Source organism: Rhinopithecus bieti, unplaced genomic scaffold, assembly GCF_001698545.2.
Source record: "Rhinopithecus bieti isolate Rb0 unplaced genomic scaffold, ASM169854v2 scaffold_2574, whole genome shotgun sequence".
Lineage (NCBI taxonomy): Eukaryota > Metazoa > Chordata > Mammalia > Primates > Cercopithecidae > Rhinopithecus > Rhinopithecus bieti.
In genome coordinates this window covers 2,548,758-2,564,858 of record NW_016804493.1, presented here as the reverse complement: position 1 = coordinate 2,564,858, position 16,101 = coordinate 2,548,758, and the positions used below count along the sequence as shown (strand labels likewise).

Genomic DNA, 16,101 nt, shown 5'->3' with positions numbered 1-16,101 from the left:
TTAGTACTATAACACCGGTCCAGCCATAATAGTGAAACTAGCTCTCTACAGAGTAAAATTCAAAGATCAAATTATTTAGAGTTAGATTTAAAAACTCAGGTTGGCCACTTACGATCACAGTGACCTTGAGTCTCAGTTTCCTTATCTATGAAAACAGGTGACACCTGTTTATAAGTTTGCTGTCAAGATTTGCTTTGATGTCTCATATCAAACATGTCTTACCACTATAAACATTATTACTATCATTAATACAGGATAAATTATTACTCTATACATGCTAAATGGATGCCCCTTAATGAGGATATTTCAATAATACCAAAAACTCAAAAACCAGTTAAAATGGTAGAAACTCTTTCATTATTCTGCCTGATTAATATCTTAGTGATACCAGTTTCTCTTCTCCATGAGAATAACCTTCTTCTGGCTGTGCTATCCAACTTGGTATATACTTTCCATGTGTAGCTATTGAGCCACAGAAGAATTTAAAAGTTTAAAAAGCAATACTTGATTCAGGTATTAAAAGTCTTTTGGCTAGGCTTAGTGGCTCATGCCTGTAATGCTAACATTTCGGGAGGCTGAGGCGGGTGGATCACCTGAGGTCAGGAGTTTGAGACCAGCCTAGCCAACATGGGGAAACCCTGTCTCTACTAAAAACACAAAAATTAGCTGGGTATGGTGGCGTGCGCCTATAATCGCAGTTAGTGGGGAGGCTGAGGCAGGAGAATTGCTTGAACCTGGGGGATGGAGGTTGCAGTGAGCTGAGATCGCACCACTTCACTCCAGCCTGGGCGAAAGAGTGAAACTGTCTCAAAAAAAAAAAAAAAAAAAAAAAAAAAAAGAAAAGAAAAGAAAAGAAAAAGAAAATGTTTGAAGTATGTCCCAAACAACTTGAGTACGCAAATCTACTTTTTTGACCTTAATTTTATGCAAGTTAAATGCAGATTAAGTATTTCCAGTAAAAATTTATCAGCTGAATTGACAGGTTTAAGTGCTGTACGTTTAAAATAAACACTGGATTTCCAAAACTTAATAGGAAAAAATAATGTAAATCTCTCACTAATCATTTGTTATACTAATTACATGTTGAGATAATATTTTGTATATGTTGCATTAAATAAAATGGTATTAAAATTCATTTACCCTTTTTTTTAACTTTTAAAACTTGTGGCTAATAGAAAATGTAAAATTGTATTTAGGGCTTGTGTTACATTTCTATTGGACATCGCTGGTCTGGAAACAGCTGAAGGTTGTACCAAGGTCACAAACCATGCTCAAGGATACCTGTGTTTCACAGCTACCTCCCTCACATGCTAATATTCTTGTTTCTGGAAGTCTCTCCTTTATGTCTTCAAAAGAGACATCCAACCACACCTAGACATTTACCTCTCATTTTTTTTTGTCATTGGAAATCTAGGTACTTTTCTCAGAAGCACAGAAATCAAGATATGATTGGGATCTATGGCATGAAAGTAGGAGATACTAAAACAGTAAAAGAGAAACCGTATCTAAATATTTCCTAGTTTAACCTAGATTAATTGATCATTCAGCATTTGCCTGAGAGAGATAATTACTGGTCCTGCGCCAAGACAGATGCTCAGGGTAGCCCCATTTTGACTTGCAAAGCTTGTACACCCAACAGCTCTCAGGAAAACCCGTCGAGACCCACATAAGAACAGAACAAGAAAAAGTTTCCTTACATACATTTCTTGCGTCGTCCACAAAAATGCTGCTTTTGCAACCTTCGATGGTGATACTCTGTCTCTTGACTCTGAGATGCATGGGGAATGTGACTTGGGGAGTAACCAGGATAATTCCGGCCAGAGCTGGGGTAGCTACGGTACCGCTGGACCTTCTCCTCTGCTGTCCTTTTGTACAGTACGTGAGGATGGTGACCCACAGGGGAGCTGTAGTTGTGTTCCTGGGCCAGGAGCTGAGGTAACGGCGAGATGAGGAATTCACTTTTTCGTGTCCTTATTAAACCTGACTAAAAAGCCAAACACAAAGCAAATAGTCATGATTCCATGCCTCCCTGTGCCAAGGGTTGGTTTTCAACAACTATTTCCTGACTCATGCCTGTATGTGGGCACAGGAGCTAAAAGCTTCACACATATTGCCTCATTTTTATCTGCACCATTACAACAAGTTGCTATTATTATTGAGACAGGGTCTCACTTTAAAACCCAGGCTGGAGAGCAGTGGTGCAAACATGGCCCACTGCAGCCTTGACCTGCCGGGTTCAAGTGATCCTCCCAGCTCAGCCTCCCGAGTAACTGAGACTACAGGCACGTGCCACCATGGCCAGATAATTTTTATATTTCATATAGAAACGGGGTCTATGTGGCCCAGGCTGGTTTTGAACTCTTGGCCTCCCAAAGTGCTGGGACTACAAGCATGAGTTACCGGACCTGGCCCGACAAGTTGCTATTATTATCACCCCCATTTACAAAGGAGAAAACTGAAGCTAAGATAGTAAATAGGAAAGCTAGCACGGGCACCCAGAGTTCTCTACTCTCAGAGGCAGGGCTCACAACCACTGGGCTGCCAGTCCTGATGTTTGTGCTTGAAGGGCTGAGCCATGGACATCCTGCTGCATCTGCATTTATAACCTGGCAGATGCCATGCTCACCAATGGATAGAGTGATGAATATAAAAACACCCCTACTCATTCTCAAGAAGTGGTTCACACTTGATTTCTTTTCTCTCTCTCTCTCTTTTTTTTTTTTTTAGATTAGGTTTCATTCTGTCACTTAGGTTGGAGTGCAATAGCACTATCGTGGCTCACTGTAGCCTTTACCTACTGAGCTCAAGCAATCCTCCTGCCTCAGCCTCCTGAATAGCTGGGACGACAGGTACACACCACTACACTCAGAAATGGGGTCTCTCTATGCTGCCCAGGCTGGTCTCAAAGTCCTGGCTTCAAGCGATCCTCCTGCCTCAGCCTCCTAAAGTGCTCAGATTACAGGTGTGAGCCACCACTTCCAGCCCATCTTGATTCATAATTGCTAAATCAATTTAAAAAAAAAAAAACTAGCAAGGATGGCAGAGAAAGGCATGAGTGATGATCTCTAAGTGGGAGTCTAGAGAATCTGATGAGTGGTGCTGCTATAATGAAGAGATATATTTACCAAATCAAGAAGAAAGGGGAGACCCTGGGAAGCCCATTCAATCACAATTTTGCTTTCCAAGTTGATGGCACAGTGTATATCTTCGTATCTGATTTTGCAGCCATGATGCATTCTTGTCTTTCTTTCGGCAAATGCTGTACTCTATCTTCTCTAGATATCAGAGTTATCTTCTCCAGATATCAGAGTTCCCTGATACCCAAGACCCTGCTGGGGAAAGTGTGGTCTGCAGACCAGTAGCTTCAGCCTCACCCAGGAGCCTGTGGGATTCAGAATCGTGGGCCTCACCCCAAATCTGCTGGATCAAAGTCTGTGCTTTATGGATATCCTCACATGTTTATGGGATCCTTTGTATTTCTGTGGTATCAGTTATGTCGCCTTTTTCATTTCTGATTTTATTTGAATCTTCTCTTTTTTTCTTCGTCTAAGCTAAAGGTTTGTCAATTTTATCTTTTCAAGAAACCAACTTTTGTTTCATGAAACTTTCGCATTCTTTTTTCAGTCTATATTTCATTTATTACTGCTTGGATCTTTATAATTTCTTTCCTTTAGTTAACTTTGGGTTTAGTTTGTTGTTATTTTTCAAATTCCTTGAGATGCAATATTAAGTTGGGTTATTTTTGGGATCTAATTTTTTGATGTAGGTTGGTTAACGCCAATGAATCTGAAAACTTAGAAAGAATAGAGAAATCCTGGGCAAATACAGCCTACCAAAACTGAATCATGAAGAAACAGAAAATCTGAACAAATCAATCATGAGTTAAGGAAATTGAATCTGTAATAAAAAGTCTCACATCAAAGAAAATCCCAGGGCCTGATGGCTTCCCTGCTGATTTCTACCAAATTTAAGGAAGAACTAATACCAATCCTTTGCAAACTATTGAAAAAAAATTGAAGAGGGGGTAGTTTTCCAAACTCATTCTACATGGCCCGCATCACCTTGATACCCAAACCAGACAAGAACTAAAAAGAAAGCTACAGGCCAATATACCTGTTGAAAATAGATGTGGAAATGCTCAACAAAATACTAGCAAACCAAATTCAACAGCACATTAAACAGATCATTCACCATGATCAAGTGGAATTCATCTTAGGGTTTCAAGAATAGTTTAATATACATCGATCAACAAACATGACGTATCACATTAATGGAATCAACATTGAAAAACATAATTTTAATACAGGCAAAAAAATGCATTTGATAAAATTTAACATCTCTTCATGATAAAAAAAAAAACTCTCAACAAATTAGGTATAGAAAAAGTGGATCTCAACACAATAAAGGCCATATATGACAGACACCCAGCTAACATCCTACAGAATGGGGAAAAGTTGAAAGAAAGCCTTTCCTCTAAGATCTAGAACAAGACAAATATGCCCACTATCACTGCTTCTATTCTACATAGTACTGGAAGTCCTGGGTAGAGCAATTAGGCAAGAGAAGGAAATAAAGGGCATTCAATTTAGAAAGGAGGAAGCCAAATTGTCCCTGTTTGCAGATAACATGATCTTATAAACAGAAAACCCTAAAGAAACCATCAAAAAGCTATTAGAGGAATACAGTAGAGTTGGAGGATGCAAAAATCAACACAAAAAATCAGTAGCATTTCTATATGCCAACCGTGAGCTATCTGAAAAAGAAATCAAGAAAGTGCCCAGGTGCAGTGGCTCACAACTGTAATCCCAGCACTTTGGGACGTCAAGGTGGGTGGATCACTTAAGGTCAGGAGTTTGAGATCAGCCTGGCCAACATGGTAAAACCCTGTTTCTACTAAAAATACAAAAATTAGCTGGGAGTTATGGTGGGCATCTGTAGTCCCAACTGCTAGGGAGGCTGAGGCAGGAGAATCGCTGGAACTCAGGAGGTGGAGGTTGCAGTGAGCAGAGTTGGTGCCATTGCACTCCAGCCTGGGCAGTACGAGCAAAACTGTGTTTCAAAGAAAATCAAGAAAACAATCCCATTTACAATAGCTACCAAATACACACACACACACACACACACATATATATATATATATGATCTAGAAAAAAATTTAACCAAGGAGAAGATCTCTACAATGAAAACTATACAACACTGATGAAAGAAATTAAGAGGATCCAAATAAATATGAAGATATTCTGTGTTCATGGGTTGGAAAAATATTTTTTAAATGTTTATACAAGGCTGGATACAGTGGCTTATGCCTATAATCCTAGCACTTTGGAATTTGAGACCAGCCTGGGCAACATAGTGAGACCCTGTCTCTACAAAAACTACAAATATTAGCCGGGTGTAGTGGTGCATGCCTGTGGTCCCAGCTTCTTGGAAGGGTGAGGTGGGAGGATTGCCTGAGTCTGAAAGGTAGAGGCTGCAGTGAGCCGAAATCATTCTACTGCACTCCAGCCTGGTGACAGAGCGAGACCCTGTCTTAATAAAAAATAAAAATAAATAAAATAAAAAATAAAACACAATCCTAACATTCATATGGAACCACAAAAAGACCCGGAAGAACCAGTGCAATCTTGAGCGAAAAAGAACACAGCTGGAAACATCACATTACTCAACTTTAAAATATACTAGAAAGCTACAGTAACCAAAAAAACATGGCGTAGGAATAAAACAGACACATAGAACAGAACAGAAGAGAACCCTGAAATAAATCTACTCATCTACAGCCAACTGATTTTTAACACAGGCATTAAAAACATACAGTGGGGAAAGGACAGTCTCTTCAACAAATAATGCTGGAAAAACTGGATATTCATATACAGAAGAATGAAACTTGACTCTTACATCTCACCATATGTCAAAATCAACTCAAAGTGGATTAAAGACTTAAGTAAGAGATCTGAAATTACTTGAAGAAAACATAGGGAAAATACTTCATGACATAGGTCTGGGCAAGGATTTTTTGGAGACAAACTCAAAAGCACAGGCAACAAAAGCAAAAATAGAGAAATGGAATTAGACTAAAAAGCCTGTGTACAACAAAGGAAACAACAATAGACTGAAGAGACAACCCACAGAATTGGAGAAAATATTTGTACACTATGCATCTGATAAGGGTTAATATCCAGAATATATAAGGAACTCAAACAATTCATCAGCAAAAAAATAACAATAATGATCTGATTTTTAAGATGGCCAAAAAACCTAAATAAACACTTCTCAACAGACATACACATGGCCAACAGAGGTATATGAAAAAAATGCTCACATCAGTAATTATCACGGAAATGCCAATCAAAACCATATGAGATACTACCTCACCCCAATTAGAATAACTATTATCAAAATGACAAAAAAAAAAAAAAACAAAACAAAATGCTAGCATGGATGTGGAGAAAAAGAAACTGTCACACACTGTGGGCAGGAATGTAAATTAGTATAGCCGTTATGGAAAATGGTATGAAGGTTCCTTTAAAAATTAAATATAGTTCTACCATATCATCCAGCAATCCCACTACTGGGTATTTATTCAAAGTAAGTGAACTCAGTATGTTGAAGAGATATCTGCACTCCAATGTTTACTGCAGCACTAGTCACAATAGCCGAGACACAGAATCAATCTAAGTGTCTATCAACAAACAAAGAAAGAAAATGTGGTATATAGACACAATGAAATACTATCCAGCCATTAAAATCATGAAATCTTATAATTTGTGGTAACATGGGATAGTCATCTTAGGAGCTGTGGCATCGACATGATGTCTAGAGCCTGAACTCAAAGACAGAGTCTTCATTCACAAGCACATGCTGGGCACCTGAGTCCTGGTCCTGTTCTAGGCATTGCCATCAACAAGAGTGGTACACAACAAGTAAGTGAAATGGTTCACATTCACGGCCTTATGGATATTATGGGACAAGAGAATCAATAGGCAAGATAAGTAAAATCTTACAACCCTAGAAATCCTTTCCATTGTATCTTTAGGATATATCTCAGAGAAGCCCACCCTTCCAGATCTAGCACTGGTAGACGCTCGCATCTCTTATTTGGACACATTCTATTAACGTCCCAAATTCCACCTGTCCTATCCAGTAGGGTCTCCCAGCCTCAGCCAGAGTCCTCATCCACCACAAATCAACCTCTTCCATTTACTCTGGTATTAATCACAAATTCCTGGCCCACTAATCTCTGCATCATCAACTCCCTGCAGAACCTGCCAGCTTTATCTGTGCTCTCTTCCTCTTCTCACACCATTCTAAACAGGACACTGCTTTCACTTTTTGAACCTAAGAAGTTCTTTGATACTAAATGGCATTTTCACACATTTTTTTTCTTTCCCCTACAGTCTCCTATCAATTCACTTGGCTTTCTGGTGCTCATTGCTGATGTCTCAATTTAAACACCGTCTTCTCACAGAAGCTGTACTCATGACCCTATTGAAAATTATCCTCTCAGCTGGGCGCAGTGGTTCACGCCTGTAATCCCAGCACTTTGGGAGGCAGAGGCGGGTGGATCACAAGGTCAGGAGATTGAGACCATCCTGGCTAACATGGTGAAACCCCATCTCTACTAAAAATACAAAAATTAGCCAGGCGTATAGTCCCAGCTACTTGGGAGGCTGAGGCAGGACAATCGCTTGAACCCGGGAGGCGGAGGTTGCAGCAAGCCGAGATCGCATCACTGCACTCCAGCCTGGGTGGCAGAGCAAGACCCAGTATCAAAAAAAAAAAAAAAAAAAAAAAAAAAAAAAAAAAAAAAAAAAAAAAAAAAAGAAAGAAAAAAGAAAAGAAAAGAAAGAAAGTTACTCCCTTTCATGCAAAGGCATAAGAATGACATACTGGATTATGAGGACTTGGGAGAAAGGGTAGGAGTGGAGGTGAGGGATAAAAGTGTACAAATTGGGTACTGTGTATACTGCTCAGGTGGTGATGGGTGCACCAAAATCTCACAAATCACCACTAAAGAACTTACTTATGTAACCAAACACCATCTGTTCCCAAAAAACCTATAACATAAAGAAAATTATCCTCTCTTGCTTCCAAATAATCTCAGGCCATAGTTAACTGACTTTATATCTATCTTCAATAACGAAACAAACAAAACGCAACCCTCTCCCCACCATCTCTCCTATGCAGTTTTATTGCACACTCTGTGACAGCAGGAGTCACCTGAGTATCCCTGATGCATGCCACATGTTATCAGCTAGTAAATATTTGTTTCTCAAGGCAGGGCGTGGTGGCTCACACCTGTAATCCCAGCACTTCCAGGAGGCCAAGGAGTGAAGATCACTTGAAGTCAGGAGTTACAGACCAGACTGGCCAACATAGTGAAACCTCACCTCTACTAAAAATATGAAAATTAGCCTGGCGTGGTGGCAGGCGCCTGTAATCCCAGCTACTCGGGAGGCTGAGGCAGGAGAATCGCTTGAGCCCAGCAGGCAGAGGTTGCAGTGTGCTGAGATTGCGCCACTACATTCCAACCTGGGCAACAGAGTGAGACTCCATCTCAAAAAAAAAAAAAAAAAAAAAAAAAAAAAAAAAAAAATTGTTTCTTCATCCCCAGCCTTTTATCAGAGTGGAGGTGATGCTGAAGGCATGCCAATATCGGAGAAGGAAACCAGACATAGGAAGTGACAATTTCAAGACTATAACGCACATGAACTCATCTATATTTCAGACATGAAGCCATAAGCATTCAGTGCAATACCTTAACCTAACCTCACAACTCCCTGGGAGGAAAACCCAGCAGGAAGCACAGGCGGAATTCAGGTCCCTCATTCTCTGAGCAGGACCCTCTCTTCCAAGCCATGCCCTCACCTCTTCCAAGCTGCATGCAGACAAAAAGCCCCATTTAAAGTCCCTCACTGAATAGAACGAAAAAAAAAGACAGTGAATTATCCCTGAAAGCCCTCCAGCCTTACTAACTTCCTTACTTGGCTCAACTAATATCAAAGGCTTAAGCCACTTAAGTGCTTTAACTAGACTAACCGGTTTGGAAGCTTTCTATTTTCTCCCTGCTACATGCAAACTGCAGACAACTCAAACGCATAGAGAAAACTTCCACACTGAGAAAGCAATTTAAAAAATAGTAATAATGGGCATCCTATGTTGAGACAAACACTTTGTCTCACATAGCCTGTCATCTTCCCATTCAGAGTGACAAGGATAAAAATTTAGAAGAATTCTTTATAACAATACAAGAATTTTACAGTGCTAGATATTAAAAAAGAAAAGTATTATTTTTCTGCTTTAGTTTGATAGAAAACCTTGGAATATAACCAAATAAATACATTTTATTGCATAAAAATATAAACCCAATAAACCCCAAAGAAACCATCTGTTTATTTGTGGAGCGTGTGGAGCATTTTGAGTTACTGAACACAAGCAACGTTCTGGCTGAGTAACAGTGAATGAGACAGATCTGTGGTCTCCCGTGGCTTTCAGTTCAATGGGGGAACCAGGGACTAAACCAGCAAATATCACAAATGGGAATGAAATACTATTCCTCTGTATAAAGTGTGAAGAAAAAGATGGGGTTTTACCACGTTGGTCAGGTTGATCCCGAACTTCTGACCTCAGAGGATCCGCCCACCTCAGCCTCCCAAAGTGCTGGAATTACAGGCATGAAAACCAGTCTCTACTAAAAATATAAAAAATCGCACCACTGCACTCCAGCCTGGGTGACAGAGCGAGAGTCCCTTTCAAAAAAATAAAATAAAAATAAGTATGAAGAAAAAGAGCAACGTTCTGTGAGAGAAAATAATAGAAGGGGTGAGAGGAGCGGGGAAGCTAATTTTAGAAAGGGAGGTAACGGAACACTTTTCTGAGGAGAGGCCTTTCTTGTGAGACCGGAAGTCCTCTCCTGGTCCATAGTGGGGAAGTCCAGATGGAACTGAGAGACTGACGTCTCAGCCTAAGGAGTGGAAAGGGTGGTGAGAACAGGAAGAAAGCAGAGACCCAGTGGCCTGCTAAGAAGGGGATGGACTAGGGACGCCCTTAGGCTCCTCCAATAGAGGGCAGGAAAGGCTTGGATTCATCTGTTCTAGCACTGCTATAAAGAACTACCTGAGAATTGGGTATTTATAAAGAAAAGAGGTATAATTGGCTTATGTTTTCACAGTCTGTACAACAAGCATGGCTGAAAGCCTCAGGAAACTTCCAATCATGCCAGAAGGCAAAGGGTTTTACGTCTTTTTTTTTATTTTTTGAGACGGAGTTTCACTCTGTCACCCAGGCTGCAATGCAATGGCGCGATCTCGGCTCACCGCAACCTCTGCCTCCCGGGCTCAAGGGATTCTCCTGCCTCGGTCTCGTGAGTAGCTGGGATTACAGGTATGCGCCACCACGCCCAGCTAATTTTGTGTTTTTAGTAGAGACGGGGTCTCTCCATGTTGATCAGGCTGTTCTTGAACTCCAGATCTCAGGTAATCCACCCGCCTCGGACTCCCCAAGTGCTGGGATTACAGGCATGAGCCACTGTGGCCGGCCGCAGACACATCTTACATGGCCGGAGCAGGAGGAAGAGAGGGTGAAGAGGTACGTGCTAAACACTTTTAACCAGATCTCATGCGAACTCACTATCATGAGAATAGCAAGGGGGAAATCCACCCCCAAGATCCAATCACCTCCCACCCTTCCTCCAACACGGGGAATTACAAATCCACATGAGATTTGGGTGGGGACACAGAGCCAAACCATATCAGGCCCCAAGTCCAGTTAGATGTGGCTGCCAAAGGATGACGGTGGTGGAAGAGCTGCCCCCAACTCTCCCCCCAGGGAACCCCTTTCCCTCAAGAGACAGAGTCAAGCTGAGGGAAAGGACTGGGTTGCGCCCCCTGCTGGACTCTGTGTGCTGCAGGGTCAACTCACATTGCTTCTTCCTGCATTATGTTTTGTCTTTTCCAGAAGATACAGAAATTCAGTTATGTAACTTAACTGCTAAAGCTTAAACATTAAATTGATTCTGACTCAGAGTCAATATTCTATTTAAATAGTTTAATGTTTTATTCTTTAAAATAAAATAAATGTAAGTATGTCTTATTTGTGAACAGGTGTTTTCTATATTAGATATCAAGGACCTAAATAATTCTTTTTTTGTTGTTTGTTGTTTTTTGTTTGAGAGAGTCTCCCTGCAATGCCCAGGCTGGAGTGCAGTGGGACAATCTCAGCTCCCTGCAACATCTGTCTACCAGGTTCAAGCGATTCTTCTGCCTCAGCCTCCTGAGTAGCTGGGATTTTACGTGCCCACCACCACTCCCAGCTAGGTTTTGTATTTTTAGTAGAGATGAGGTTTCATCATATTGGCCAGGCTGGTCTTGAACTCCTAACTTCAAGTGATCCGCCTGCCTCGGCCTCCCAAAGGTCTGGGATTACAGGCATAAGCCACCTCACCTGGCCTCAAGGGCCAAAATAGTTCTTCAAGTACTAATGCCAGGTATAAATCACACTTTGTGAATTTTCCCTAAAGTTTCCTTTAAAATATAATCCTCATTGGTCTTATCACAGGCTTTAGATTTAACAGAAAAAGGGACACTGCAGCTTCCAGATGTAACTGACAAATTTAGTGTTAGGATGAGCGCACAATTAATTTTTAATAGTTCAGTGTGAAGAGCTTTAAAGATCAATGAAAAGTAGGAAGCTATAAATAAGCTTCCTGAAGGCAGGGACCATGTCTTAAGTGATTTGTATCCCAGTGTTTATACCTCTTAAATAATCAAAATTTAAAAGACCTAATGAATGAATAATGTTTGTAACAATAGAGCCAGAACTTCAAATAGAATGATATAAGCATATCTTAAAGAAGTATCTTCAAATAATAATAAAAACAGCCCCATGGGCAGTATCATTATTCTGTTTTTATTTTTTAGTAAAGACTAATTGACAAATAGAACAAAGTAGCCCCAGTAGACTGCCTGGAAAATACTAGCAAAGACATATTTGTGGTCAGCAATAATCAAGTTATTTTCACTTTTAATTTTAATCTATCTGCAACAACTAAAAAATGCTCTTACCTCAGTCAAGATGTCACATTCTTTAACATTTTTTTAAATCTAAACAAGAACACTAAAGAATAAGTCATTGATTTGTTGCTCAACATGTATGAGGATACCCCCAAATGAGAAATCTCAGTTCAGAATAATGGAAAGACTTAGAGTATAATCAATATGAAATAGAAATTCATGGACCAGGGGTTGGGGTGAGGAAGGAGGGAAAGAAACATCAAAAAAATTAAAGAGTAAGAAATAAAGAAAATGCTGAGAAAGCCTTTGAGGAAAACCACTGGTATAAGGATGTTTAGGATTTTATTCAGCAGCAATGAGCTAGGTGTTACATATAGCACATGCCTGTAATCCCAGCACTTTGTGAGTCTAAGGCAGGAGGATCACTTGAGCCCAGGAGTTTATCAGCCTGGTAAACATCGCAAGATCCATCTCTGCTAAAATAAAATGTTAGCCAGGTGTGTGTGGTGGCATGTGCTATAGTCTCAGCTACTCAGGAGGCTGAGGTCGGAGAATCGCATTAACCTAAGAGGTTGAGGCTGCAGTGAGCTATGACTGCACCACGGCTGTCCAGCTTGGGAGATAAGAGCGAGGCCTTGTCTCAAAAAAAAAAAAAAAAAAAAAAAAAAAGCCCTTTACTTAGATGATTTTTAGAGGATTAAATGAGTTAATACTTTTAAAGTGCTAAAAACAGGCTGGGCACGGCAGCTCACACTTGTAGTCCCAGCACGTTGGGAGGCTGAGGCAGGTGGATCACTTGATGTCAGGAGTTCAAGACTAGCCTGGCCAAAATGACGAAACCCTGACTCTACTTAAATACAAAAATCACCCAAGCATGGTGGTGTGTGCCTGTAATCCCAGCTACTGGGGAGGTTGAGGCAGGAGAATCACTTGAACCCGGGTGATGGAGGTTGCAGTGAGCCAAGATCACACCACTGTACTCCAGCCTGGGTGACAGAGTGAGACTGCACCTCAAAAAAGTTAAAATAAAATAAAAAGAAATAAAAGTGCTAAAAACAGTGCTCAGCACATAGATAACACTCAATACATATTTATTATCATTGTAATTATTACATTTGACTATTTGAGGGAATAAGAAGTGTGGCCTTTTTCTAACCGTGCATTTATATTATAACTTTTCCCTTCAATTGGACCTGAAATTCTGGCAAGTAGCATAAATATTCTTTCAGTTTCTTGAGAAAAACAATGAAAGAACTAAGCAAGGTTTGAAGACCTGAAAAGACACATATTGACGAAATTCTTACAAAAGTAACTGAAGATACTTAAAGACAGAAGAGAAACCATTAATTTTTCTACCTTGGAGAGATCATCAACCCAAGGACTCTAGGTTTTAGTTTTGACTGGTTGGTGTGTTTTGGTGGGGAAGGGAAAGAGGAGTGACCAATGGCAAGGGAATTACGAGGCTGCTTCTCTCATGAGGCCCCTTCTTGGGCCCATTAACTTCACAACCATAGGTTCACCAATTCATATGTTTAACTCCAGCCTTCGTCCATTCTGAAGGCTCAATCTCTTATCCTCCTGCTCCACTGAAAAGCATCGACAATCTTTTTGGTTTGGCTAGCATCATGGGGAGAACACTTGTTACCGGCCTTAAAGAGTAAATGAATGGCTATTGCTGGGAGAACTAAGCAAAGTGGACTTTATGGAGAATGTGGCAGAATAGACTGTGACCATGGACTAGAGCTGTCACCTTATCTGCTGGCCGTCTGTTTATTTATTTTACTTTTATTTTTTGAGACAGAGGTCTCGCTCTCTAGCCCAACGGCCGGAGTGTTGGCAGCCGATCTTGGCTCACTGCAAGCTCCAGCCTCCCTGGGTTTCATGCATTTCTCCCTGCTCAGCCTCTCGGAGTAGCGACTCCTGGCCGCCGCCACCACGCCCCGGCTGATTTTTTTTGTAATTTTCAGTAGAGACGGGGTTTCACGTGTTAGCCAGGATGGTCTTGATATCCTGACCGTCGGTGATCCGCCTGCCCTCGGCTCCCCAAAGTGGCTGCGGATTACCAGGTGTGAGCACTTGCGGCCTGAGCCACTGCGCCTGGCTATTTATTTTTATTTATTTTTTGAGACAATGTCTCGCTCTGTCACCCAGGCTGGAGTGCAGTGGCGTGATCTTGGCTCACTGCAACCTCCACCTCCCAGGTTCAAGTGATTCTCCTGCCTCAGCCTCCTGAGTAGCTGGAACTACAGGTGCATGCCACCACACCTGGCTAATATTTTGTATTTTTTGGTAGAGACGGGGTTTTACCATGTTGGCCAGGGTGGTCTCGAACTCCTGACCTCAAGTAATCCATCCACCTTGGCCTCTCAAAGTGCTGGCATTAAAGGTGTGAGCCACCATGTCTGGCCCTATCTGTTTAAGATGAGACAGGTAAAGGCCCACCCCTTCCCAGTGAACCCCCGAGTACTCCAAGGTCACTCCACAGATGCTCACTGAGTCCTCTCCGCCTGTGGTTCATGCAGCTGCATCACTGGGCAAAGTTGATTTGTCCAAGCAATCCTGATCTCCTAGCTAGGCAGGTAGAGTGATCCCTGTGACTTTCGGAGTCACGCTGACAACGGCAGACTAGAAAAAGTTCCAAAAATCTTGCTGCCGAGGTCCTCAGAAATGCTTGACTTTCTTCTCTTCTCTCACCTGGGATGTTCAGCGACTGCAAATACTCCAATAGGCTCAAAATGAATGATCCTTTCACTTTACTCACTAACCCAGTGGGGCTCCAGAACAACATTAACTAACATGGCTTTGACTATATACAACGGTTTATGCTCCTGACCCAGAGATTAACAGATTCAGTCTCTGCCTTCAAAGCCCTTCAACAATAACCGTCTGTATGGATGTAGACATCATTCTAGCAGCTCTTAATAGATACTAATAACATACTGATGAAATTTATTTAGGTAACTATAATTTCTACTGAAATAAACACGTAGTGACTGCAACAGCCCAAATCCCATGAGACCAGAATACAGCGTCATGGCTGTATTCATAACTCCATATTGGTTTGGAAAGTATAAGCAGATTCTGTCCAAGTTATGCCTGTGCCTAGTCTCAAAAGAGTATGTACCTCTAAGAAACTCTTTTTAAGTTCTATGTACTAATATCAAAATGGTTGATATTCTTAACATCTGTTGCATACATTTTAATATTAATTAAAAAATTAAATGTAAAAATGTTAAAATGCATATAGTTTATCAGCAGCCACAACCTATGTTTCAGCATTTATAAATTAACCTCAGTGATTTAATCATAATCAACAGATGTTGGTAAGTCCCTTTCCTGCTTATTCTCCCCATCTTCCTTTAACACATCCATCTGGGGGTCAGTGTTTCCTATGCACCAGACACCACACATAGCATTTTATCTGCAGAATTTCAACTGACTCTCACTACAGCTCTATTTGTTTTTTGCTGTTGTTATTTTATATTTCATTTTATTTATTTTCTGAGACAGGGTGTGCTCTGTCACCCAGGCTGGAGTACAGTGATATGATCTCAGCTCACTGCAACCTCCACTTATTGGGTTCAAGCAATCCTCCCTGCCCCGGCCCACGGAGTAGCTGGGATCACAGGTGTTGTCATCACACCTTGCGAATCTTTGTATTTTTAGTAGAGACGGGACTTCACCATGCTGGCCAGGCTGGTCTCCAACTCCTAATCTCAGGTAATCTGCCTGCCGTGGCCTCCAAAAGAGCTGGGATTACAGGCGTGAGTCACCACACCCGGCCTTGCAGTTCTATATGATGGGTAATTTATTAACAACTCTATATCACGGGGCTGTCTGACTCCATGGCCTGCCCTCACTCTTAAAAAATACACATTCTGGAGACGTTCTTTGCCGAGAGTCGTCGGGGTTTCCTGCTTCAACAGTGCTTGGACGGAACCCGGCGCTCGTCCCCCGTCCCGGCCGGCCGCCCATAGCCAGCCCTCCGTCACCTCTTCACCGCGTCCTCGGACCGCCCCAAGGCCCCCGCCGCAGCTCCAGCGCCGCGCAGCCACCGCCGCCGCCGCCTGTCCGTAGCCTCCGCCATGACGAC

General features: G+C 41.6%; 1 protein-coding gene across 1 annotated transcript in view; it reads right to left on the bottom strand.

Moving 5' to 3' along the window:
- Window positions 1-16,101, bottom strand: part of ADAMTS18 (ADAM metallopeptidase with thrombospondin type 1 motif 18) — a 157,442-nt gene that overhangs the window by 84,311 nt on the left and 57,030 nt on the right. The window contains exon 4 of the mRNA XM_017868658.1: window positions 1,702-1,984. Within this exon, the coding sequence (XP_017724147.1) occupies window positions 1,702-1,984 (283 nt within the window). The remainder of the gene's footprint in view (window positions 1-1,701; window positions 1,985-16,101) is intronic.